Source organism: Tamandua tetradactyla, chromosome 6 (genome assembly GCF_023851605.1).
Source record: "Tamandua tetradactyla isolate mTamTet1 chromosome 6, mTamTet1.pri, whole genome shotgun sequence".
Classification (NCBI taxonomy): domain Eukaryota; kingdom Metazoa; phylum Chordata; class Mammalia; order Pilosa; family Myrmecophagidae; genus Tamandua; species Tamandua tetradactyla.
The window spans coordinates 6534793-6558757 of NC_135332.1; the positions used below are offsets into that span (position 1 = coordinate 6534793).

Sequence of the window (23965 nt, forward strand, 5' to 3'; positions counted from 1 at the left end):
AGCTATTATGTTGGCAATGCTTTCTGAATAATCACCAATGAGCCAATTGGAGAGGCCACATGTGAGAGTAAAAAAGGGCTAATATAATAAGCCTTAATAGCAAAGGTCAAACAGGTCAAACATTGGTTCAGGGGTGGGCCGGGGGGTGGGGAGATGGTTAATTAAATACATTCATATATTTTCCATATGGCATCTGACTATAAATATTCTGACCCAGAAAAGAACTGAACAGAAGAAAATGAGCTGGAGGTGGGTATAGGGTGGAGAAACAATTGGACAAGCCCTAATACTCAATGATGTCATTAGTAACAAGAAAATAGCAAGAGATGAAAGAATATATTTTGCAATGTAGAAATGGCAGTCTTGATGAGTGCTGGTTTATAATCCTCGATGTCTTTCCCTTCCAAAAGGCGAGATGACAACTCTAGCTCGGGAAGGATGGGGCCACAAGAAATGGAAGCCACCTCAGCCGTCACCTATCACTTTGGCCACAGGTGACTGTTCATTTTGTCAAGTCCCTTTGCAGAGGCCTGAGTGGTCATTTGGCAGTAAGCGGGACACTGAGCAAGTCAACGCATCATTGGTACAAGGCCACCTTGAACACTTCTCTACAATTTAAAGGCAAAGCTATCTTTTTCACGCTGCTAACACTGAACTAAAAGAGCAAACGAAGTTCTTTAATCCTTAAGCGCAGATTTCATTTTAGCACAGCGTCGAAGGGATGGGGAAGTGGAGAGGAAAGCTCCTCCGAAGGAAAATACAGTGAGGGCCATTTTGCAGAATGCAGGGGATTCGGTTTTTGGAAGCAACTTGACTGGTGCTTCTCGACGGTGGGGAGCACACCTCTCCACGTCACCCGGGGATTCCGTACACTCGCTGCCCCCAGCTGTCGCACCATTCACCCTGTGGAGCCAGGTAGGATGGGCTCCTGGGAGGAGCGCCCAGCTGCCGGGACTTACCTGTTGAGATACACTCGCTTCTCGGTGAACTGCCCATTGCCGTGGTGAGGGTCCTCGAAGGGCTCGTTCTGCACCACCTCCACGCCTTCTCCCCGGTCACTCTGCTCATGGCTGTGCTTGCTGATCATGTACAGCTGTCCGATTTTGTACTACGGAACACAAAGGGACAGAGAGGTCAGCTCCACCACCTGCCTTCGACAGCCCTCCTCCCTCGACCTGAGACCACGGCGCGACAGCAACTAGTGAGAGCAGTTCCCTGCTGCTGAGCACAGAAAGCACATGCCAGGGCCTGATGCCCCTCAGAAGCAAGGAGCAGGGCGAGGGGCGAGTGGAATGTAGAAATGGCCTGTTCGCGTGAACATTTTCGATCACCTTTCAAATCAGTGCTCGCTGGGGTGCAGGCCCTTAAGGTTCGGCTGCCGATCAAGCCTTGGGCAATAGCAAAGAAAGGGAGGAAGCACTGGAAGTCTCTCTTTCCATTCTGGCCCTTCAGGATGAAATGGAGCTAGCGTGCTGTTTTGCTTGGCAAAAGGCAGGCTAGGGTGTGTCGTTCCTATGCCTTCTTCCTGCCTGAATTATGACACTGCTGACACAAGAGGAGTGGACATCACCTATCGCTCCCATCAAGGTTTTCAAATCTCTTGGAGGCCTCTGTCCCTTCGCAGGTCAGTTCTCGGACATGGGCTGGACATCAGAAGCACCTGGAAGAATTGTGACACTCCAGACATGTAGAGCCACCATCAGTAGAGCCACGGCTAAGAACCTATGTTCTAGAAAGCTAATCCTCACTGGGGATCATTGCCGAGGACTGGGCTGGGGGAAAGGGGACCCCAGGCTCTAGCAATGACTGATTCTGGGCCCTTCCCAAAGGGGCCCCAGACGGCAGGGACGTACATCTAAGTGCAGAAGAGAGAAAACTAAATTTCACACGCAGGGGATGGGTGAAATGTAAAACCAACAGTGCTGGCGGCTCCAAGGCTGAGTGGTAGCCTGGCCTCTGGGGCCTTGGCTCTTGGGTACACAGGCACCCTGAGGTCCCTCCTTCCTCCTCAGGTGGGGGGAGGGGAGTGTGATCAGGCCAGCCGGGCCCATGCCCAGGAACTATGAGAACGAGAGCCTCTCCATCGGCTCTGCCTCTCATCTGTGCCACGTCCCTCCCCGCGATGGTTTTGATGCTTTTGATGTGTGAGTGTGTGTGTGTATGTGTGTGTGTGTGTATGTGTGTATGTGTGTGAGTGTGTTGGGGGCGCGGGGCAAGAGGAGTGCTGTGGATAGGTAGGAATGAAAGAGAGGAAAAATAAGGATAAAATCAATGAATCATTAATTTTAGGATCAGATGCTTGGCCTGGCTCCCCTTAGTCCAATATTGTTTTTACTTTTGTTCTTTCCAAGGGGGAAGACGGAGAGAAAAAGTTTACGGCTCTGAGATCCGGGCGACGCATCCGAGAGTGCCACATCCCACCTTATGCACATGGGCCCAAAACGCTGTGACGCGCGCGCGCAGCTGCCCTGCGAGTGGGCGCCTTCCCTGGCCACTGCTCGGCGCTGAGTGGGTCTTCAAAGCATGCGCGTGGACTCGCTGCTTCTGAAACGCACACCCCTGCCCCGAAATCTGCCCAGGGCCTTCGTTGGGGGTTTGGCGGCAGGGCCGTGTCTGCCTCCCGGGTTACCTGCAGGAGCCCCGATCCACCCCCACGTGCAAAATGTCCGGGATCAAGGACGCCGCGTCACACACACAAGTCACCGGCCAGACGCCGCCGGGCGGCCGGGCCGCGCGCAGCTCCGGAGCCCCCCCCCCCCGTCGGGTGGAGCCCGGAAGGTGGCGCTGGGTCAGCCGCGGCAGGCGGAGGGGCCCGGGGCACACGCCAGCCTGAGCCCACCCCGCCCGGACACCGCGGCCGGCGCGCGTCGTCGCCGGGGCTGGCATTCGCTCCCCGTGGGGAAACGCTCACCCGCTAGCTGGTTGTGACCATCAGCACACAGGGCTTTGGGGGGGGTTGATTGTTTTTTAAACCACAAACTGACTGGCAGCCACAAGCATAGAATAGTTTTCCAATTAGAGAGAGGAGTGGGTAGACCGGGAGTCACTTGCTTTTCTAAAAAGGCAGAATCCGGGGACCCCACCCCAGACCTTTCACATTTGGCCGTGGGGAGAGGGGCGTCAGGGATCTGATAAGCTAAACGCTGAGGACCACCCAGGCACAGGGTGCGGCATTCTCCTGGACCGTGCTCAGTACCTAGCAGGGCCAAGGATAAAGTGTTCCACCTTCAGGAAGCCTGCTTGTTTTTGTTTTTTTATTTCCTTTCAATACTAATTTCTTGCAAAGCCCCTTTTCTAATTTAGTGAAAATACCACATGCCTGATCACCATCTCTAAACCAACTTATATGTCAAAGGAAGGCTGCAAAATCCAGAAGGCTGCCAAATGGAATGGACAGCTTCCATTTATTGACCGGCTCTTAATGGGAGGGCATCAGCGAGGTGCTTTATACTCATTTCTAACACTCACAGCAATTCGTCCAGGTAGGTTTTTACAGGCCAGGCTAAGACTTTCCCCACACCAGGAGCTTCTAAACGGCAGTGCTGGGATTTGAACATCACACATCTATACTCTTTTGACTCTGCCCAGCTTCAGAATTCTTTCTTCAACAGGTGAACTGCTTTCACAAATCTCAGCCTCACTGTAATTAAAAAAGAGAGAGGGTGCAGAAAGCCACTACCTCTGAACTTTGCTATTTCAAAACATGAGTAATAAAAGTCTGATATCTTGTGAAAGATGAGTTGTTTAAACTGTGCTCACTTAGGGAATGGTGAGCAATTAAGCTCTAACTTTGTAAAAGCCATTGTTAAAATTCCAGAGCTTGGGTAAATCATCATCAGAAGCAGTCATGATTAGAGACAGTTCTGTGCTGCAGGCTTGAGCCTCAGTGTGACTTATCACCAGAACAGCTACCCCAAATAATTATCTCCGATGTCAAAAAATATCACGGGGTTCCAGATCTTTCCTACCTGAGCACGGTGCTGTGTATTGTAAAGAGCTACAGCGTTTGAGGGTAGGCAGAGTTGCATAACGTACTTTGGAGAAGCCAAGTGTTTTCATCAGTTTTGTACTTTCGCAAACTCTATAAAAGTTACTTAATACAGTTCCACCTCAAACCTCAATGAAAAAAGGGCAGCTCCAAGCCAAAACGTATGATTATGGTGAGGAATTATTAACTGAGCTCCAACAATACATTAAACATCATCCTTGTCTGAAGAAATATCCGACCTAAAGTTTTAGGCTGAACAGAATTCCAAGCTATGATTGCTTTTCACTCACTTCTCCCACCCACTGCTGAGCTTCAGAGACCTCTGCAAAGTAAAGACCCAAAGGGGAATCATCTTCCTTCCAGTCAATCCCTGCTCCCTCCCCTCCCGATTTCTTCCTCTCCCTCCATGTATCCCCAAACCATTTCTGAACATCATGATGTGAAAATTGGGCACCACCACTCTGTAATAAACATTACCAACTCCAGATGGAGTCATTTCCTAATGGCAAGACTCGGACACTGACAGGCCCAAAATCACGAGTCAGAATTTGTACCCTTCCTTTTACACTGAAATGGGTGGCTGACACAGAAGCATGGAAAAACACCTGCCCCTCTGATTTAATGTGTAATTGTGTATTTTTCCATCTCCGAAACAGGTGTGATTCCCGCCTGTCTCACTCTGATTGCATGGACAGTGGACCAGAGGGTAATATAATTTGGCATTCTTGGCCTTTTCTCAAATTATTCCTATTGCTATTAATGTTTTTATTGAAGTTCTTTCTTCCAGCCTTGTCCAGTCTCAATACAGGGAACTCAACACACAGTGAAGCAGTTGCCTCCTTATACTCAAGGAGCCCACACAACACAGCATCCCGAAAGATAAAACACTGTACAGGATTCAGGTGCATTGCTGGCTGCACGCCAATGGTGCCAAAACTGTAATTACGCATAGGAAGGTGATACAAGGAGGCCAAGTTTTAACGACCTCGTGCCTGAAAACTAGAGCCAGCTGCTTTCTTTGATCCACAGCACAGTAAAGTCAATAGCACAGAAAGGCACTCCGTTCTAGCTCTATGATGGAGTGGCTGCCTGTTTCGTAAATAAAGTTTTATTGGAACCCAGCCATGCTTACTCATTCTGTGGGTGCTTTTGCACTACAATAGCAGAGTCGAGTAGCTGCAACAGAGACCATATGGCCCGCAAAGCTGAAAATATTCACTATCTGGCTCTTTACAGAAAAAGTTTGCTGGTCCCTGATGTAGTTCATCTGTACTGCAGCCAGTCTCTGCCAGCCCTGGCAGTCCACCCGGACATACCCTCTCCAGGACTAGCCACGAGTCAGCCACGCAGCTAGTGAGCCTTTGAAATGTGGCCTGTGTGATGGGAAAACGGATTTTTCATTTTAATTAATGTACATTTAAAAACCAACTCTTGATTCAGTTATTGGAAAACCATGAAGTATATTTTAAACATCGTGGGTATGTGCATCCACTTTCCCAATGGTAAATTTTAGGAAATTCAAATATAGGTCAAGTATCTCCAATGAAAGTTTAGGTTTTGAACTGAGATTACATTAGGTGTAAAATGCACCCTGGATTTTAAAGACTTAGTGCAATAAAAAAAAAAAGTCAAATATCTCTAATAATTTTTTTGTTGATTATATATTAAAATGATAGTATTTTGGATACACTGTGTTAAATAAAGTATGTTCTTAAGCTGTTTGTTTATAATCTGATTATTCCCAGAAACTTCAGGTATTTACGTGACACCTGAGTCTCAGAGTTAGCGCTTTGAAGCTATGAAAGTCAGCACTACCCCATACAGGAATTGTTTAAAAAGTTGAAAAAGTGAGTTGGCCACAGTGGCTCAGCAGGTAGGAATGCTTGCCTGCGATGCCAGAGGACCCGGGTTCGATTCCCGGTGTCTGCCCATGTTAAAAAAAAAAAAAAAAAGTTGAAAAAGTGATAAGACTTGGAGTAGCGATATGAATGAAGCTGATCAGGATAGGACTAAAGTAAATCAGAATACAGAGGAAAGGATGATATCGCCCATATTTTAAAACTTTAACTTCAGTGTGAGACCAAAGGAAAAGATGTTTATTTGGTGCAAAATTTATATTTTGGGTAGTAAATTTCCTAACTTAACTTGTATGGTCAGTTTAGTTAATACCATAAGTACATGGAATCTTGAATAGGACACGAAATTTTGTTGGTTTGTCCTTATTAGTGTGATGCCCCAATATATCCCAGAGTAATTTGGGTAGTGAATAAAGAAGTATTTGCAAAGTCCCCTTGGGGGACTGGGGAGAAAGGAGGAACTATTCAACTTCCCCATTTGGAGAATTTTTATATTCTTGCAATAGTGGGGACAACCAAATCAATAGGCCGAGCCTCAATCTTGGGGTTCACCCATATGAAACTTATTCCTGCAAAGGACAGGCTTAAGCCTACTTAAAATTAAGCCTAACAGTCAACCCAGAGAACCTCTTTTGTTGCTCAGATGGTCTCTTTCTTTCTCTCTCCCTCTCTCTCTCTCTCTCTAAGCCAATGCGGCAGGTGAATTCACTGCCCTCTCTGCTACACAGGACATGACTCCCAGGGGTGTAAATCTCCTTGGCAGTGTGCAGCAGAAAGCTTGGGGTGGGCTAGGACCCGGCATCAAGAGATAAAGTGTTCTTGACCAAAAGAGGGAAGAGAGTAATGACACTAAATGAAGTTTCAGTGGCTGAGAATTTTAAACAGAGTCGAGAGGTTATACTGGGGGTTATTCTTACGTATTATATAGATATACATATCTATCTATGTTCTTTTTAGTTTATGGTATATTGAAGTGGCTGGAGGGAAGTACCTGAAACTGCTGAGCTGTGTTCCAGTAGCCTTGATTCTTGAAGATGATTATAAAAAGATATAACTTTTACAATGTGACTGTGTGATTGCGAAAACCTTGTGTCTGATGCTCTTTTTATCCAGGGCATGGACAATTGAGTAAAAAAATATGGATAAAAAATAAATAAATATAGGTGGGACAAAGGATAAAATAAATTGGGGAGATGGAAATACTAGCAGTCAATGAGAGGGAGGAGATAAAGGGAATGGTATGTATGAGTTTTTTCTTTTTTCTTTTTATTTCTTTCTCTGAAGTGATGCAAATGTTCAAAAAATGATCATGGTGATGAATCCACAACTATGTGATGATATTGTGAGCCACTGATTGTACATCATGTATGGAATGTATGTCAATAAAAGGTTTGTCAATAAAAACACTAAAAAATATATTTCTTAAAATTAATTTCATCTTTTTACTTAGTGTGGCAACTAGAAAATGACAATGTAGCTTGCATATGTGGTTTCCCTATTTTTTTTTAACTTTTTAATTGTATAATATAACATATATACAAAGCAAAGAAAGAAAAAGCAATAGTTTTCAAAGCAATCTTCAACAAATAGTTACTGGACAGATCCCATACATCAGCAATTATACTCGTTTGTTAAGCCCTACCTTCTCTGTACAACTCTACCATCACCTTGGCTCTTTCTCCCACTCTTTAGGGCAATTGGGCTAAGCGCATTCTAACTTTCAATAATATGGGGTAGGGAGATGGAACTAGCTGATGTTCTAGAGATGCTGACCCCTCTAGGTTTCAGGACTTATCTGGTCCAGGGACCCATCTGGAAGTTGTAGGTTTCTGGAATGTTACCCTAGTGCATGGAACCTTCCTAGAATCTTACATCTTGCCCCAGGTTGTTTAGGATTGGCAGGAATGGTTTTGGTTGGGGGTTTGGCAAGTTACATAATAGGTAGCAATGTCTAACTGCAGCTTGCGTAAGAGTGACCTCCAGAGTAGCCTCTCGACTCTATTTGAAGTCTCTCAGCCACTGATACCTTATTTGTTACACTTCTTTCCCCCCTTTTGGTCAGGATGGAATTTTTGATCTACAGTGCCAGGGTCAGACTCATCCCTGGGAGTCATCTCCCTTGCTGCCAGAGAGACTTTCACATCCCACATAGGGGCGGGGGAGGCAATAATTTCATTTGCAGATTTGGGCTTAGAGAGAGTGAAGCTACACCTGAGCAACAAAAGAGGTCGTCCAAAACAACTCTTCGACATACCTACAGGCAGGTTAAGCTTCTCTACTACATACATAAGCTTCTCAAGATCAAGGCTGTGGCCTATTGATTTGGGTGTCCCTAACGTTTGACACAGTATCAAGGGATTCCCAAATGGTTAACTTTAATAGTTCCATATTTTTTCTCCCATCCCTCAAGGGACTTTGCCAATACTTTTTGATTATCTGCGTAATATATTCTAAGAGTATCCAGGAATTACATTAAGCTACACAAAAGGCCCTCATTCTTACTCTGGGCTCCCTATGTTTGGATTGTTTAAATGATCTCTCAGACAGGCTGAGTTAGATTATGCGCTACAGAAAATTTACGTTCCGGACAAAATAAACCTCTCTTTCTTTGGTCTCAAAGAGTAGGTGAGGTTCTAAAATATAGACAATGTCTTCCTTACCCCTGGGTTCTGAATTACCTTAATCCTGACCTGATCAGCTTTGTTCTTATCTCTGAACTCCAGATTATACACATATAAAATAGTCTCTCCAAATCCAGAAATAGTAATTACCACCCTGGACTAAATGTGACTGCTCTAAGAGCTTACAATCTAGGTCCCTGTTTTCTTATAAGCATTTTCTAAAGGAGACCATACAATAATTGCTCTTTTGTTCCTGGTTTATTTTGCCTCACCAAATGTCCCCATATGTGGCTTCCTTATTTTTATTGAAGGGTCTGATCTGGAGAAACTGACTCAAGGTTGGGTCACTATGCCAGGTTTTATAAGGACTTGAGAGGCTGGTTGTGGGGGGGGGGGGCGGAGGGGTGGGGGCTCAGGGGCAGGCCGAGGGTTTCTAAGCTTAGAAGGTGGAACACTGGTAATTAGGGATGCATTGGGAGACGCTCTCCCTCCCTTCCGGAGGACTGGCTATTACCTGGGCTCCCAGAGAGGTGATAATTGTTCTCAGTGGGCTGTGATGAAAAGCACTGGGGCTTTAAAAATGGAAACCAGGAGCCTCACTCCCAATTCTGCCTTTTATTAGCTTTGTAACCTTAGACAAACTACTTATGTGAGCCACAGGCTCCTTCCTATTGAAATGGGGCTAATAAAATATCTCACAGGGCACAGTGAGAATCAAGTGAGGAAAAAACGTGCAAATTAAAATGCTTTGTAAATTATAAAACTGTGTACAAACAGTCGTAGCTCTTACTCCGTCTGTTTGGCATGAGGTCTGATCGGAACTCAAATAGCTGTTTCATTCATTTTCCCATAAAGCTACAGCTCTATAAGAGAATTAGGCATCTGCTGTACACCTGTACAATGCACAACCTTGACCATCTGCCCAAGACAATCTTTCCCTTCAGTAAAAATTTCATTAGATGGCAGTCAGATCAAACTTTCCGAAAGTATTATAAAAAGCCTCGGAGACGTATTATAAAAAGCCACACTCATCTGTCAATAAGTGTGGCTCCTACCACAAGGTGGTCATCTAACAGTGATTGTGTGCAGTTATGAAATTACAAAAAAACAAACCAAACAGACAGGGACTTTTATATCTGATGGATCTTGGGTTGGAAGTTTATTTGAAGGTGTTGAGCCAAGCAGACATGGGAAATCTAAAATGCCTTCGCTTGTGACAATGCTACGTGGGACGCTGATGGCTTGCCAGGGCAGGGACTTGTCTGGTTGGATGAGCCCCAAATTATTCAACATGATTGTCACATTCCACATTCTGCCCCCTTCCAGTTGCTCCTCAGCCCTGAAGTTTGGGCTGACAGTAACTCTGAAGTCAGACCAACGTCAATCCCTTCTTCCTTTAGGAAAGCAGTGTGCAGTGTAGTTTTCCTCCAAGCACTGGAGAGGATTTGGGTTTTGTCCAGCATGGGAACACAACCATTTGGCTCCCTCAGCCTTCCTGGCTCTGTGATTCAATCTGCAGAGTTTTCCATTTAGACAAGGAAGTGAAAAGAAAAAAAAAAAGTACAAAGTTCTTTGGTGTTTTGTCAGATCTCTCTTCTGCCGGGTCAATAAACCACGAAAACCAATATCCGATCCCACAGAGAAAATACAAACCTGCAGCTCATATTTCAGGATATCAGTGCATCATCGCATATTTATCTTTTCTCCTGGATTTTTATAAGCAGCCCTCTCAGGTGCCTTGTTTACGCAATACCTATGTCAGTATGCCAGGGTGCAGGAATGAGAAAGCAGATAAAAAGATGTAAGAAGGAGCTGGTTTATCGACATTTTAATTCAAAAAATCCTCCTTTTGTGACAAACTAATATTAACAGCATTGTAGACTGATGCTTAACCCTTCCTAAGTTGGGAACCGAACTGAACAGAAATAGAGGCAACATCACTCCATGGGATGAGCTCAGATGCGTTTCATACACCAAGGACTTTACCTCGGTGTTTGCTGCAAAACTGTGCAAATTGTTTAAGCACTCTCGGCTGCCTGGCAGCGTAACCGACTTGACTGAGTTCAGGAGGACAGCATTAAGATGAAGAGTATATGAAAAGTAAGATCGCGTGTTATCCAACAGTGACTTGCCTTTGGGGGCGCTAAAGTCTAGGCCCAAGAATTCATTCCACCCAGAGATTGATTGAAGAGCCGAACGATAACGCACAGCACTTACAGGTTACTTTCCAAGTGTCAGCTAAAGCAGTAGGCGTCACAACCCCTCGGACTTATAAATGAGAAGCCTGACACAGTAGCCATTAGTGAGCGCCATGAGGAAGCATTAAGGGAGCAAAAGGGCTAGACCCCATCCCAAACCACAAGTGCAGCCAGCCCTAGCGGCAGAACCTGGGGTCTCCCAATGCCTCCGCGGTGGAGATAGCCTGGGTTCCTACGGTCCTGTTTGTTCTCTGGTTCACTCATTCCGCAAGGGTGTGCCAGGCACTGGAGCCACTGAAGGCACCGATCGCTGTGAACAAGACACACCTAATCTCTGGCTACCAGGAGGATTTCCTGAATGGCTTTGTCTTGACGATGAAAGGGATGAGCTGAAGGAACTTGAACCGATCGCCAGAGCCATCAACTATTTGCTGAGAAATGTGAAACTGATCTCAACTTGAGTAAATGGAGAGGTTTGGTGACAGGTCTGACCTTTAGAGGGCAGTCAGGGCAACGGTGTTTACTATCCAGTGTAAATCCACAGCCAATCAAAGACCAGAAAGGGGGGAAATCGATATAGCACTTTCCTGGGAAATGGGTCCTGTGCCATCTCCTTGCCACCACCCTTTGGTCACACTAATCTCATTTACCCTGGCCTCCGAAACAGGGGTGTTCCCGGGAGAGAGGTATAAATACTATGGGGGTGGCAAGGGCTTTCCGGAATTAGAAAAGCACGTTTGTGGGGTCTCTTATGTGTATCAACCCTGTATGGAAATGACTGCCAGCAGCACAGGAAGCTGTAGTACTGGTTAACAGTAGATATTTACTTCCAGGAATCACAGCAATTAGTTCTAGTGTCCTTGAGACCTTCTGAGAACAGAAGGGCAAACTGAATGCAAAGAGCAGCACTAGCCACTTCATGCTCAACTGAACAATGGGAGTTTTCAATACTTTGAAAAAGTTATTCAAACCACTTCATGTACAGAAAAATCAGTTCTCGGTAATATTTAAGGTCACTGAATCCCTCTGCTTCAGAGCTAACTGGCGATGCAAGTATCTCCAGGGCTTTGCTAACTATCCAGCAATGCCAGGAGAAAGTTATAGCCAAGTTAGATCACTGGCTTTAAGGATGGAAATTTCCAAGGTCTTTTCTCACTCCTCTTTGCAAGAGAGGCTCCAGGTTTCAAATACATGATACTCGCAGCCAGAGAGGATGTACTGCAGGGGAAAGCACAGGAAAGGGACCATTTTTTTGGGAAAAACAAAGCTGATAATTGAATGAGAAGAGCAAATGGTTATCAGTCCTGGTCTATTCATGTAGTTAGAGAAGACAGAGAAAATAGAGTCAATTTGGTACATATCCAGGAATTGCTGCATTTAAAAATCTGTTTTCTGAGCTGCTATTCCATTTTGGACTTATTTTCATGGCCTGGAGAGATACTCTACCAATTGGTACACGAAGGTAGATTGGTATCCCTGTCCTTTCCTGTATCAACAGTTGGTGTCCCTTTGGTTCCTGGGCATATCCTCTTAAGGGAGGATAAGAACAGGTCTCCTAAGGTAATGCCAAGATGAAATATAATTTACAATGTTTTCCAAGAGTTGAGAGGGAGAAAAGAGAATGTAGGCTAGAGGAAGAATCAGGAAGTGTTGCTCTTCACAGGATGTGGTAAAGCCAAGTCTAGCTTCTCTCTTGGATCTCTAATCCATGACAAGCTTTTTAGGGGATGCTGGGGCATCTCAAACCATTCTTCAAAAAAAGTACTGTGTCAGCCCTGGGACCGGTTTCAACCCTATTACTTATTTAAACCAGAAGTATCAATCAGTAGATTCTTCTGATGAAACACCGATGGTTATTTTTCAGGGGGTTAGAAGGTGACCCCTGCAAATGCCCTGTTTGTGAATGTAAGAGTAGCTCAATGCAGTAAATCCCTTTACTGTCGAAAAGTCCCGAAAACTCTTGCATTTTAACTCTTTGTAAAGGCTCCCCAAAGAGCTAGCTGTGAATTATTCAACTTGGTGGGGGCGGGGGGTGGTAGGCGAAGATATGACCTGAAAAGATACTTCTATTCCTGTTTCAGAAGCTGCATTCAGTATGTGGCAAATTACAGGATAGGGATGTAGTAAACGATAGAATTGCAATGTAGAAGGCAGCAACATCCCTGCAGAATTTACTTATGAATCACATGAATATAGCTTCTAGTCAAAGAGCTTGGCATGGAAAAGCCATCCTTGATAACTTGCATTTTTCATGTTTTTCTTATGGGTTAAGTCCCCCTTTATTCTAATTTAAGTGACAGACTAAATTAACCTAGGCTAATCCAAATATCTAAAAATGACTTTAAACTCTGCAGTAGAATATATGGATGCTTCTCAAACTTCTTTTTTTCCTTTCAGGGGAAATTCTTATAATATAAAATTGTTTTTTTTTAATTAACCACTTTAAAGTGAACAGTTCAGTGGCATTTAGTACATTTGCAATGTTGTGCAACCACCAACCTTCTCTAGTTTCAAAATGTTTTCATTATTCCAAAAGGAAATCCCATGTCAATTAAGTAGTTACTCTCCATCCCTCCCATTCCCAGCCACTGACAATCACCAATCTGCTTTGTGTCTCTACAGAATTATCTATTTTGGTCCTGCCATAAAATGGAATCATTCAATATGTGACCTTTTGTATCTGGCTTCTGTCAGCATATTATTTTAGAGGTTCATCCATAAAGTAGTATGGATTAGTATGTTATTCCTTTTTGTGGCTGAATAATATTCCATTGTTTGGACATACCAAAAATTGTTTATCCATTCTTCAACTGATTGGCATTTCAGGTGTTTCCAGAGTGCAACTATGAAAGTGTATGTACAACACTAATTCTTGTCTGAGTTCCTGTTTCCAATTCTTTTAGGTATTGTGCTGGTTTGAAAGGAAGTATGCTCCCTAGAAAAGCCATGTTTTAATCAAAATCCCATTTCATAAAGGTAGAATAATCCCTATTCAACATGGTATGTTTGAAACTGTAATCAGATCATCTCCCTGGAGATGTGATTTAGTCAAGAGTGGTTGTTAAACTGGATTAAGTGATGACATGTCTCTACCCATTTGGGTAGGTCTTGACTGGTTTATTGGAATCCTATGAAAAAGGCAACATTTTGGAGAATGGGAGATTCAGAGAGAGCAGAGAATGCTGCTGCACCACAAAGCAAAGAGTCCACCAACCAGCAACCTTTGGAGATGAAGAAGGAAAACACCTCCCGGGGAGCTTCATGAAACCAGAAGGCAGGAGAGAAAGCTAGCAGATGACACCGTATTCGCCATGTGCCCTTCCACTTGAGAAAGAAACCGTGAACTTCATCGGCCTTCTTGAACCAAGGTATATTTCCCTGGATACCTTTGATTGGACATTTCTATAGCTTTGTTGTAATTGGGACATTTTCTCAGCCTTAGAACTGTAAACGAGTAACTTATTCAATTCCCCCTTTTAAAAGCCATTCTGTTTCTGGTATATTGCATTCTGGCAGCTAGCAAACTAGGACAGGTATATGCTTGGAAGTGGAATTGCCAGTTAATACAGTAATTCCATGTTTAAAATTTTAAAGACCTGCCAAGCTGTCTTCCATAGCAGCTAAACATTTTACATTTCCACCAGCAATATGCAAGGTTTCAATTTCTCCACATCATAGCCAACATTTGTTATTTCCCTTTTTAAAAAGAAAAATTATAGCCATATTGGCAGATAATAAGTGGTACCTCACTGTGTTTTTGCTTTGGATTTCCCTAACGACTAATAATGGTGGGCATCTTTTTATATGCTGGTTGGCCATTTGTATAATCTTCTTTGGAGAATGATCTAGTCAAATCCTTCAGCAATTTTTAAATTGGGTTGTTTGTCTTTTGTTGTTACATTATAAGAGCTCTTTAGATATTTTGGGTATGATCCCTATCAGATATATGATTTGAACTATTTTCTTCATTCTGTAGGTTGTAGCGTCACTTTCTTGATAATATCCTTTGATGCACAAATCTAATTTCAATGAAGTCCAATTTATCCATTTTTTTTCTATTGTTGCTTGTGCTTTTGGTATCATAACTAAAAATCCACTGCCAAATACAAGGTTATGAAGATTTACACTGGTGTTTTATTCTAAGAGTTTTATGGTTTTAGCTCTTATGTTTAGGTCTATAGATCTAATTTGAGTTCATCCTTGCATATGGTGAAAGCTTGGGATCCAGTCTCCCTATTTCGCATGTGGAGATTCAGTTTTCCCAGCACCATCCGATGGAAAGATCATTCTTAGTGTATTGAATGGTCTTGGCATTTTTGTTGAAAATCAGTTGGCCATAGGTATATGGGTTTATTTCTGGACTCTCAATTCTATTGCAGTAGCCTATATGTCTGCCCTCATGTCAATACCACACTGTTTTGATTACTTTGGCTTTGTGGTAAATTTTGATATTGCAAAATTCCAATTTTGTTTATTTTTTCAAAATGGTTTCAGCTATTTGGAACTGTTTACAATTCCAAATGAATTTGAGGATTGGTTTTACCAGTTCTACAAAAAAGGCCATTGGAGTTTTGATAGGGATTGCATTGGCTCTGTAGCCTACTTTGAGTAATAGTGACATTTCAACCAAGTTAAGCCTTCCAATCCATGAATGAGAGATGTCTTCCTGTTCATAAAGGTCTTCAATTTCTTTCAGCAATGTTTTGTAGTTATCCATGCACAAGACTTTCACATTCTTGATTAAATTCATTCCTAGGTATTTTATTTTTTTAGAGGCTATTGTAAATGGCATTGTTTTAACTTCCTTTTCAGATTATTCACTCTGTTGGTATAGAAACATAACTCATTTGTGCATGTTGAATTTATACCCTGCAATTTCCCTGAAGCTCTCATATGTACTTTTGAAATTTTATATTACCTGCAGAAACAAGAAGGACAAACAAGTAACTTCAAAAGCCATGGGATAAGAATGCCTGGGCACATTCAATGAACAAACATCAAGTGCAACTATCCAGCAACTTGGCATCTTTCCACTATTCTTCTGGGACCACAAAGAGCTAAATTTGACACCATAGACATTTAGAAGCTAAGGCAGCATATCCATCCAAATAACGAACTATGTGGCAGAGACAGAAAGTGTATAAGGGGTAAGGAATGAACAACACGGACTGCAGTTTTACAGGAGGGCCTCACATGGGAAATAAGGTTTGATACATGCATGCCAGGAACTAGAGCCTGGCAAGAAGGAAGAGGGAAGTCACAGCCTGTAAACAAATCCTTGGAATTTACCTTTCCACCGCAAACTGCAGGACTATGCCATGACCCCTCCTGCACATGAGCAAAAGAAGCAGTAACAGTGCATTAGAGAGGCTGGAGGGAAGGACCTGAAACTGCAGGGCTGTGTCCCAGCAGTCAAGTTTCTCGAAGATGATTGCTTAACAATTGAGCTTTCACAATGTGACTGTGTGGTCGTGAAAACCTTGTGTCTGATGCTCCTTTTATCTACAGTACGGACAGATGAATAAAAAATATACATAAGGTGGGCAATGGTGGCGCAGCGGCAGAGTTCTCGCCTGCCATGCTGGAGACCCAGGTTCGATTCCCGGTGCCTGCCCATGCAAAACAAAAAGAAAAAAATATGTATATATATATATGGATAAAAAATAAATAATAGGGAGAACAAAGGTTAGAATAAATTGAGTAGATTGAAATACTAGTGGTCAATGAGAGGGAGGGGTAAGGCGTATGGTATGTGTGAGTTTCTTCTGTTTTCTTTCTTTTGCTGGAGAGATGCAAGTGTTCAAAAAATGATCATGGTGATGAATACACACTATGTGATGACACTGTGACCCTCTGGTTGTACGCCACGTATGAATGTTTGTATGTCAAGAATGTTTGCATGTTTGTTAAGTTTTACAACAACAACAAAAAGCAGCAGTAACAAAAGCTGTCACACAGAATACTGACCTCTTTGGACTCTGCATGTTTCTAAAGAATTTATACCATTCAATCCTCACAAGAACCCTAGGAGTTAGGTAGTATTTGCATCCCTATTTTACAAATGAGGAAACTAATGCACATGGAGGTTAAGTTATTTGCCCAAGGTCACACAGCCAGTAAGTGGGGGCACCTGGATTTGAACCCACAGTCAAGCTCCAGGCTCTATCCTCTCCTGCCTCTGGCGTTCATTACATGTCTACCTGTTTGACATCCATATAAAAGGTTATTTATGAGGCTGGGTGAAAGTTTCATGGTAAGTAAAGTGACTTTCTTCACATTTTCATGCTGCTGACAATTTTGGGTTGATGGTAAGAGGGCTTTTTAAAGAGGTGGGAGATAGGGGTGCCGAGGAAAGCAAGGAAGAGAGGAGGTCACAGGTCAGTCTCCAGTGTGGACAAAATTAGAAGCCAGGAGCAAGTTTTCGGCCCTGTTCCTGGAAAGTCCTCTTCCCACGCAAATCCTGGCACCCAGCAGTTAAAAGAAGCATACCCACTCATAAGAAGTCCTAAAGATTTTAAAGTGAAAATGAAAATTAATGAGTCCATCTAATCTGGACTCATAAAACGTGTGGGTGGGAGAGATTCCTACAGCTGACAGCTGATGGGACAGTTATTTCATGAAAGGGAACAGAAGAACTTCCCTGCCTTTGGAGTTGAGTGTTTCCAAATGTGGATTCTGAAGCCCAGCCGGGCCACAATACGCAGGACAAGAGCTGAATATAGATATTGTGTGGGAGAAAATCCCTCAGCTTACCCAGTCAACCTGGCGCGGAGGGAAATGAAATGAAATATCCGCTTCTATTCATCCTTCTTCAGAACACCCGGATAAAGATGCGGGTTCCGTATCTAGCTCACACACTTTATCAGTTGGAAATTAGATTCCAAATGGCATTTTTGGAAGGGAAGAATCACATATTCAAAGCCTTCGTTAAGCTATTGCCATGATCTGAATCTGAGCATTTTCTGATACCCTCAAGCTATATATTCTTTGCTCACGCCACTAGAAGGAAAATTGTAACCCCCAAGCCGTGTCCCCTAAGCCCTTGGTGACATACCCAAAGGGGTCTCCATAAGGCAGACTGCAAACTCCTTTTTAACAGTAAGGAAAGACTCTAAAGGTGAAGAAATGTCAGGTCTTCCTCCCTGGTTTTCCTTTCCTTCAGTGCGCTTCCCTCCCCATTCCCCGAGGAAGACGTTTCCAGAACTGCTCACAACCCCCAGAGGAGGAAGGTCTTTCTTTTTCCTCTTGGGCAGATGGTATTTGCATACTGACATATTGTAAATCTAGTCACCCAGGTAACAGGGCTCCAGTTAGCAACAGCGAAATGAAGGTCAGCTTGATTCCTTCTAAAATTAGAAGTCAGACAAATCTGATTTTTAACTGTTCAAGGTAGGGATGCCCAGTTAGATGCAAATTCAGTTCTTAAAATGAATTCTCAGTGGGGAGTCTTAGCGCGAGTTAATAAAGGCAAGTCGGGGCATTGCAACATAACAACATAGGTTTTGACATGTTAGAGTTGTACCTCCTTTTGATTTTCTATTTCTTTCAATAATCTCTCCAACTCCAATCTCTGTTAGTGGAGTCGTCTACAGACCTGACCCCGCCTTGACCCTCACGGCCAATCAGTTGTTAATTCTACGCCAAGCAGGGATGGGCTTCCACAGTCTAAACTCCATCTCCACACCTCCTCCCCTAACTTCTACCCCGCTCCCTCAACACCCTACACACTCTCTCCCTCAACAAAGTGACTGGCATTGAAAAAGACCCACCTTTTCCAGCCTCTTCTGCCTCGGCTCATACAGATAGATCCCCTCCCACCTGGGTTTTCTCTCTTCTTTTCTTTCCTGCACCATGGACAGGGTTCTTGGATGGACTTCAATGAGTGTGTGAAGAAACATCTGGGTACACCCCATCCCCACCATCAGTTTCTCCAAAGGTCCACGTCCCCCCAAAATTGAATCTCTCTCGTCAAAATTATTTTAAGGGATGATAGCTGCAGTGAGGAAAAAGAGCACCACAGCCAAATAAATGTGGGGTGGAGGTTAAAGAGAGTTGGACAGGGTTTTAAATGCACGCCTTGTCAGAGCCTCTGCTGTGCTGACATGCACTATAGAACACGCAGTGAATTACTGATTTTACTGCAGAGCCCATTTCTCAGGGGACACTGCTTAGGGCTGCTTACCCCTGGGGCATATTTTGGGAAAGCTGAGCTTTACTTTCACTTGGCAACTACCAAGTCATGCTCTGCTTTGTGATAATTCTTCTGTTAGCGTTTTGCACTATTTATTTTTTACTACATATTTTTAATAATTATTAGAAATTATGTTACCGTGCTTCTCATACTATGTTGTGCTCACTTCATATCTGGAAGCCACTCAAGGTGGAGTACACACCTTGACATCATATCCCCAGGGCCAGTCCGTGGAGCTGAGATGCTCAGTAAATGCTGAATAACTGAATGAATGAATGACTGGATAGCAAGCTCCTTGAAAAATATGAGCTACATTTAAAAATTTTATGTATCCCTAAAGCACCAAGAATACAGTTTTTCATGACAAAATAGCCAATAAGATTTTTAAAAGTTAAATACATTGGAAAATATTTATTGAATGCCAGTTATATCCTGGGCACCTTGACACCAAGGTCATGAAAATGGATAAAGCATAATCCCTGCATTCAAGCAGCTTGCAATCTAGTGAAGGAAGTAAATATAAAACAAAAAATGATGCTCTAAATACTCTAAGTCACAATTTGGTGGTGGGGGGTGGGGGAGCAGGAGGGGAAGGATTGGCCAAGAGGCTGTCATAGTTAAGGCGATCTTCACACCAGCTGGCGCTTGGCCTCAAATCCCCCAGCCTACACCCCCAGGCTCTGGTAGGCCCCGCGGCCCCAGGCGAGTGGTCCTGGGCTTAGGGCCAGGCAGGCAATCTGGATTTCTTTGTCTTAAAATCCACAGCCAAAACTTGGTCCTCTGTGTCTTACCAGCATGAGAGGGAAGGATGGAAAGTCCACAGGAGAAAACACCAAAATAAAGAATAGAAGTATTTCTCTCCTCCCTAAGAATAGGGCACAAGTGATCTCTTCAACCACCTGGCCTTCCTAGGCAGGGCAGCTCCAAAGCCGGAGAATTTCCAGCCTCATTGGACCCTCAGGTTTTTGGGGGGAAACACTGGGGCTCTTAAGAATCACATGCCAAGGAAAAGTGGGGATCCTAAGAGGAGCCAGGCTGGACAATAATCGTTCTGCCTCTTGACCCATCCACAAAGGGACTGGGGCTCCTGCTCTTTTGAGAGTGGAGTGGGGCAGGGTAGAAAAGTATTCTCAATCCTGGCTGCCCAGCATCACCTGAGGACCTGTGAAAAACCCCAACACCCAGGTTGCACCCCCAAGTTAATTAAATCCTGCCCCTGGAGGTGTAGACTAGGCACCAGTATTTTCTAAAACCCCAGGGTAAGGTTGAGAACCACTGGGGAAAAGAGAATAGAGAGAGCCCTGGAGCGCCCCCTAAGGGCACGTAGCTAGCATGACATATAAGGAGTCACATCTCCATTCTTGAACAGGGGCTTGGAGGTGAGGTCAATGAATGAAGCCAACGAGTAAAAGGAATAGATGCAAGTTCTTGCAAATTAATAAGATGGGAATATCTTTTACTTATACCAAGAAATATAAGAAATATGCTTCTTTTAATTTTGTGTGTGTGTCTCAGTTTTCCACTTCTAGTGGAGATATGGGTACCAAGAAAAATTCCTCTACTATAAGGAAAACTATAGAGCACGGGTGATGATGAATGACAAATAACGCCCAGCATGCTAGAGGGAACAGGAGGGATGAGAGGGCAAAACATAAGGGGGAAGGATGGAAACTGGAGAATCCAACATTTTCTTCTATTTCTCAAGAGAAGACGAAACCTAGATTTTCACCGTAACTGCCCCAACTTCTAAGTGTTGACTCCAATTAAAAAACAAAACAAAACAAAACAACCCACAACATGTGTAAATGCAAGAAGTTTATGAGCTACATTTGGCCCGTGGGCTACCAGCTTGTAGCCTCTGATGACAAGCAACTCATTCAAAATAAAGAGTTAAAACAGAGGTGCTGGCAAGTGTTATTTTCTGAGCCAAAGGAGTCTCATGAATGTTTGAGCCCCAGGGCAATGATGAGAAGAGAGAAGATGGAAGAGCACTGCAAATGTTTTTAGCCTAGTTTTGCTTTCAAAGACTTAATATGCCTGTCTGTGGCCCCATCTCAATACTGATTCTGGTCAGAAAGCATTAGTTAGCAAACACAGGGTTACAACTAATTATAACAATAATGGCAATAGCTAGCATTTACAATGTAGAAGGCAAGGTTGCCATAACAAATGACCACACAGGGGGTGGTTTACAACAACAGAAGTTTATTCTCTCCTAATTCTGGAAGCCAGCATTTAGAAATCAAGGTGTCAGCAGACTTGGACACCCTCCCTCCTCTCCTCTTCCAGCTCCAGACATTTCTTGGCTTGTGGCTCTTAACTCCAGTGTCTGCCTCCATCTTCCTGTGGTCTCGCCTCTTCTCTGTGGGTCTCCACTCCTTGTGTCTCTTACAAGGACATTTGTTTTGGGATTTGGGACCCATCCAGGTAACCCAGATGACCTCATCTCCAGAACCTCAACTTAATAACATCAGCAAAAACTTTTTTTCCAAGTAAGGTCACATTTATAGGTCCCAGGGTTGAGGACATGCACGTAGGTTTTTGGGAGCCACCATTCAACACGCTACAGCCCATAAACCTACAAAAAAATGTACACTCTCAAATAATTAGTACCAAATAATCAGTTTAGCAATGGGAGGTCCTGCAAAAAAGTTTTTGTGTGTTTTTTTTTTAATGCAAACTAGCGTTTTTCACCTATCCAATTAGTAAAAATTTAAAAAGCAAGCCTGTGACCATGAGGTGGAGGGAAACGGACCTCATCACAATGTTGGTTGGAGAGCAAAATGGTCAGACCCTTTAAGACGATGATCTGGCAATGTCTAATAAGGCTTAAAATGTTTGTACCACTAGACCTAGCTACTCTTCCTAGGAATTCATCCTAGAGCAACACTTTTGCAAGTGTGTAAAATTTATATGCATAAGACTAGTCACAACTACATTTTATGCAATAGCAAAAAAAAAAGGAAAAATTCTAATTCTCCATCAATGAGAGCAGTTAGATAAATCATGGTATGTATGAATCATGGAATACAATAGTCAATAAATCATGAACAGATCCTCACCTGCAGAAATGGAAAGATGTCCCAGATGCACAGTTAAGTGAAAAAAGGGAAGCTGTCAAGCAAGCATAGTATAATTGTTCTTAAAACACCCACACGTATAAAAACAGGGAAAAAAAAGACAAAAAATACAGTTATACAGTCATTTATTAATGGCGATTCCCTAAGAAAGGATTATGAGAATGAATTTCTATAAGGTGTGAAATTTTGGAAGGTGCATGCACCTTTCAAATAACAAGGTGACCAGGAAAAGGGGAAATTCCAGGGCAGGATTCCAGTTCTTGGAAGGCTAGACAGAGTAAGAAAGGGAAAGGGGAGCCTTTATGAAGGGGGCAGTTCCACAGGTTGCACACTGCTCAATGGCACCCTCTTGTTTTGCAGGGTTTGAGGCATCAGGCAGGCTCCTGAAACAACTCAGGAAGGCAACAGAAGCAGAAATTCAGCCGTCTACACCAGGGAAGAAGCACCTTTATGGGGTTGGGGTGGGGGAATGGAGAGAAGAGAGGTATGCACATCAGCTCTGGACAGATCAGGACCCAGGAGTCCATGACAAGGCAGGGTCCGGGTGTGCCAAAAGTGGGCCTCACAGCAGCCACAGGAGTTGGAGGGACTCCGATTCTGGGATCTGCAGACCCAATGAATGCCATTAAACCACCATGTGCGTAGAGCCTCTTAAGTACTTCCTTCCATAGACCTGGAGTAATCTGGGACACAGGGCTGGTTTAGCCTGCACGTGGGTGCCCTATGGGGTGGGGCAGAAGCTGGGGCTGGAGGAAGGAGGGACAATGCAAGGCCTGAGGTTGTTTATTTCGCTTTCTCATCACTCATCCAATTTCCTGAGCTCAGCCCCGAGTTTCAACATGTCAATATTGGTGATAATGACGGGAAGTCTGAAAGCTAACCCAAATAGGCAGACTGTTGTATCGCTTCCTAAAAATTTGCAAACATCTGCATAAAGCAAGTAGATTATGTACTTAGACATGTTGAAGTAAATTGGCTTCCAATATGAGTGGACTATATTCCAGAGGTTAGCTTTCAAGTTAAAGTGTTTCAAAGCTCCCGATGCATTTTCTCACAGAAACAGTTCCACTAGGTGAGCCCAGAGAAGTCTAACTGACCCGCCATTCCCCAAACACCGCTTTCTGCAATCTGAGTTCCACCAGGGTGTGAGACGTTTGATTCCTCTTCCCTAATGGATGTTTCCCGAAGCCTGTTCTCCAACACCTAAAGGATGTGAATATAAGTTGTACTTCAAAGCATGTTTTCTTTTGAGCAGAGAGTTCCATAGCATGATGCACGGGTTTGTAATTTTCACGAGATAGGGATTTTTTTTGTATGTGTACTTGGCTTTAAAATAAGATATGAGTCAGAAGCTAGCAAGTAACCTATTTTTGTGAAATTGAGTGGAAGCATGAATGGGGAATATGGTACATCGAGTGAGCTTCCTTTAACTGTATTTAAATGTGAAGCCCCAAACTTTCAAATCTTTAATCCGTGCTCCATGCACCCATTAAAGAGAGTGGTATGTGCAAAGGCTTATTTGGGAGAGGAAATTCAGGAAGGGTGGAGTGAAGAGAGTCAGGGAGGTTGGGGGGTGGTTAGGAGAATGCATGGCCAAGTGAGATAGCAGGGCGGGCAAGGACCAGGTCTGGGAGAGTCCTACTAGGGAGCCTGGCCTTTATTCTGTGAGCAATCCGGATGCTCCGCCTGAAGGAGTTCATGCAGGGAAGTGGCATCATCAGGTTGATATTTTATAATGACTGTTCGACAGATAGCACACGGAGCATGGGCTGGAGGGGGTCAAAACAGTGGCTTAAGCCAAAAGGGAGATGCAGCAGTGGCAGAGAAGATTGACGGGATCGAATGGAGAACCATTAAAGGCAGAAGAGCTGAGCTGGAGATCCAGGGGCAAGAGGAGAGAAAAGTCGATGAGGCCATTCAAGTTTCTGGCTTGGGTAAGAGGGAGAATGGTAGAATGGAGACCCTGCACAGTGATTAGATACAGAAGGAGGAGAAGCAGATTCTGGAAGAGAGACCTGGACATAAGGAAAT

At 43.7% G+C, this 23965-nt stretch overlaps 1 protein-coding gene across 1 annotated transcript in view; it reads right to left on the reverse strand.

The window, feature by feature from the left end:
• PITPNC1 (phosphatidylinositol transfer protein cytoplasmic 1) overlaps positions 1-23965 on the reverse strand; it is a 269957-nt gene that overhangs the window by 134021 nt on the left and 111971 nt on the right. Inside the window, exon 2 of the mRNA XM_077163621.1 lies at positions 960-1108. Within this exon, the coding sequence (XP_077019736.1) occupies positions 960-1108 (149 nt within the window). The remainder of the gene's footprint in view (positions 1-959; positions 1109-23965) is intronic.